The sequence below is a fragment of the Egretta garzetta genome, unplaced genomic scaffold (assembly GCF_000687185.1).
Source record: "Egretta garzetta isolate BGI_Z169 unplaced genomic scaffold, ASM68718v1 scaffold577, whole genome shotgun sequence".
In the NCBI taxonomy this organism is placed as follows: domain Eukaryota; kingdom Metazoa; phylum Chordata; class Aves; order Pelecaniformes; family Ardeidae; genus Egretta; species Egretta garzetta.
This window is the reverse complement of record NW_009260138.1, coordinates 59,114-59,804: the sequence shown is the minus strand read 5'-3', so window position 1 is coordinate 59,804 and position 691 is coordinate 59,114. Positions and strand designations below refer to the sequence as shown.

Genomic DNA, 691 nt, shown 5'->3' with positions numbered 1-691 from the left:
GGGCCGAAAGCAGGCCACCCCCCTCCAGCCGGGCAGCAAGTACCAGCTGCAGGAGTTGGGGCGCCGGCGCACCCTCACCATCCGCTGCCTGGGCCCCGCCGACCGCGGCACCTACCGCTGTGAGAGCCTGCACGACCGCACGCAGGCCAGGCTCTGCGTGGAGCGTGAGTACCGCACCGGGGATGGGGACAGGGACAGGGATGGGGATGGGGAGAGCACCAGCCTGCTGGAAGGATGCTGCAGGCTGGAGGAGGGAGCATGGGCAGAGCTGGTACTTTGCTGGAAGGGGTGGTCAAGCAGGGAGATGAGCGTGGGGGTCAGGGATGGGCAGGGGTGGGTGCCTGGTAAAAGGGCTGGATTTAGGGGATCAGTCCAGCAAACACAGACTGGGGATCTGGGGTCTCTGGGGTGGAGCAGGCACCCACTCCTGGACACCGGATCCCTTGCAGCCCGGAAAGTGTCGATCCAAACGCCACTGGCAGACGTGGAGACCTTCGAGAGGGAGACGGCCACTTTCCACCTGGAGCTGTCTCACCCCGGTGTGCCCGGGGTCTGGACGCGGGATGGCATCCGGGTGAAGCCCAGTGGCACGTGCCGGATCAGTGCCACGGGCTGCGGGCACAGCCTGACGCTGGAGGGGCTGGCGCTGGAGGACTCGGGCACCATCACCTTCACCGCTGACACGCTGCGT

The 691-nt window shown here is 67.1% G+C and overlaps 1 protein-coding gene across 1 annotated transcript in view; it reads left to right on the top strand.

The window, feature by feature from the left end:
* Nucleotides 1–691, top strand: part of OBSL1 (obscurin like cytoskeletal adaptor 1) — a 21,131-nt gene that overhangs the window by 12,544 nt on the left and 7,896 nt on the right. Inside the window, 2 exon segments of the mRNA XM_035897090.1 lie at nt 29–164; nt 450–689. Coding sequence (XP_035752983.1) covers nt 29–164; nt 450–689 — 376 coding nt within the window.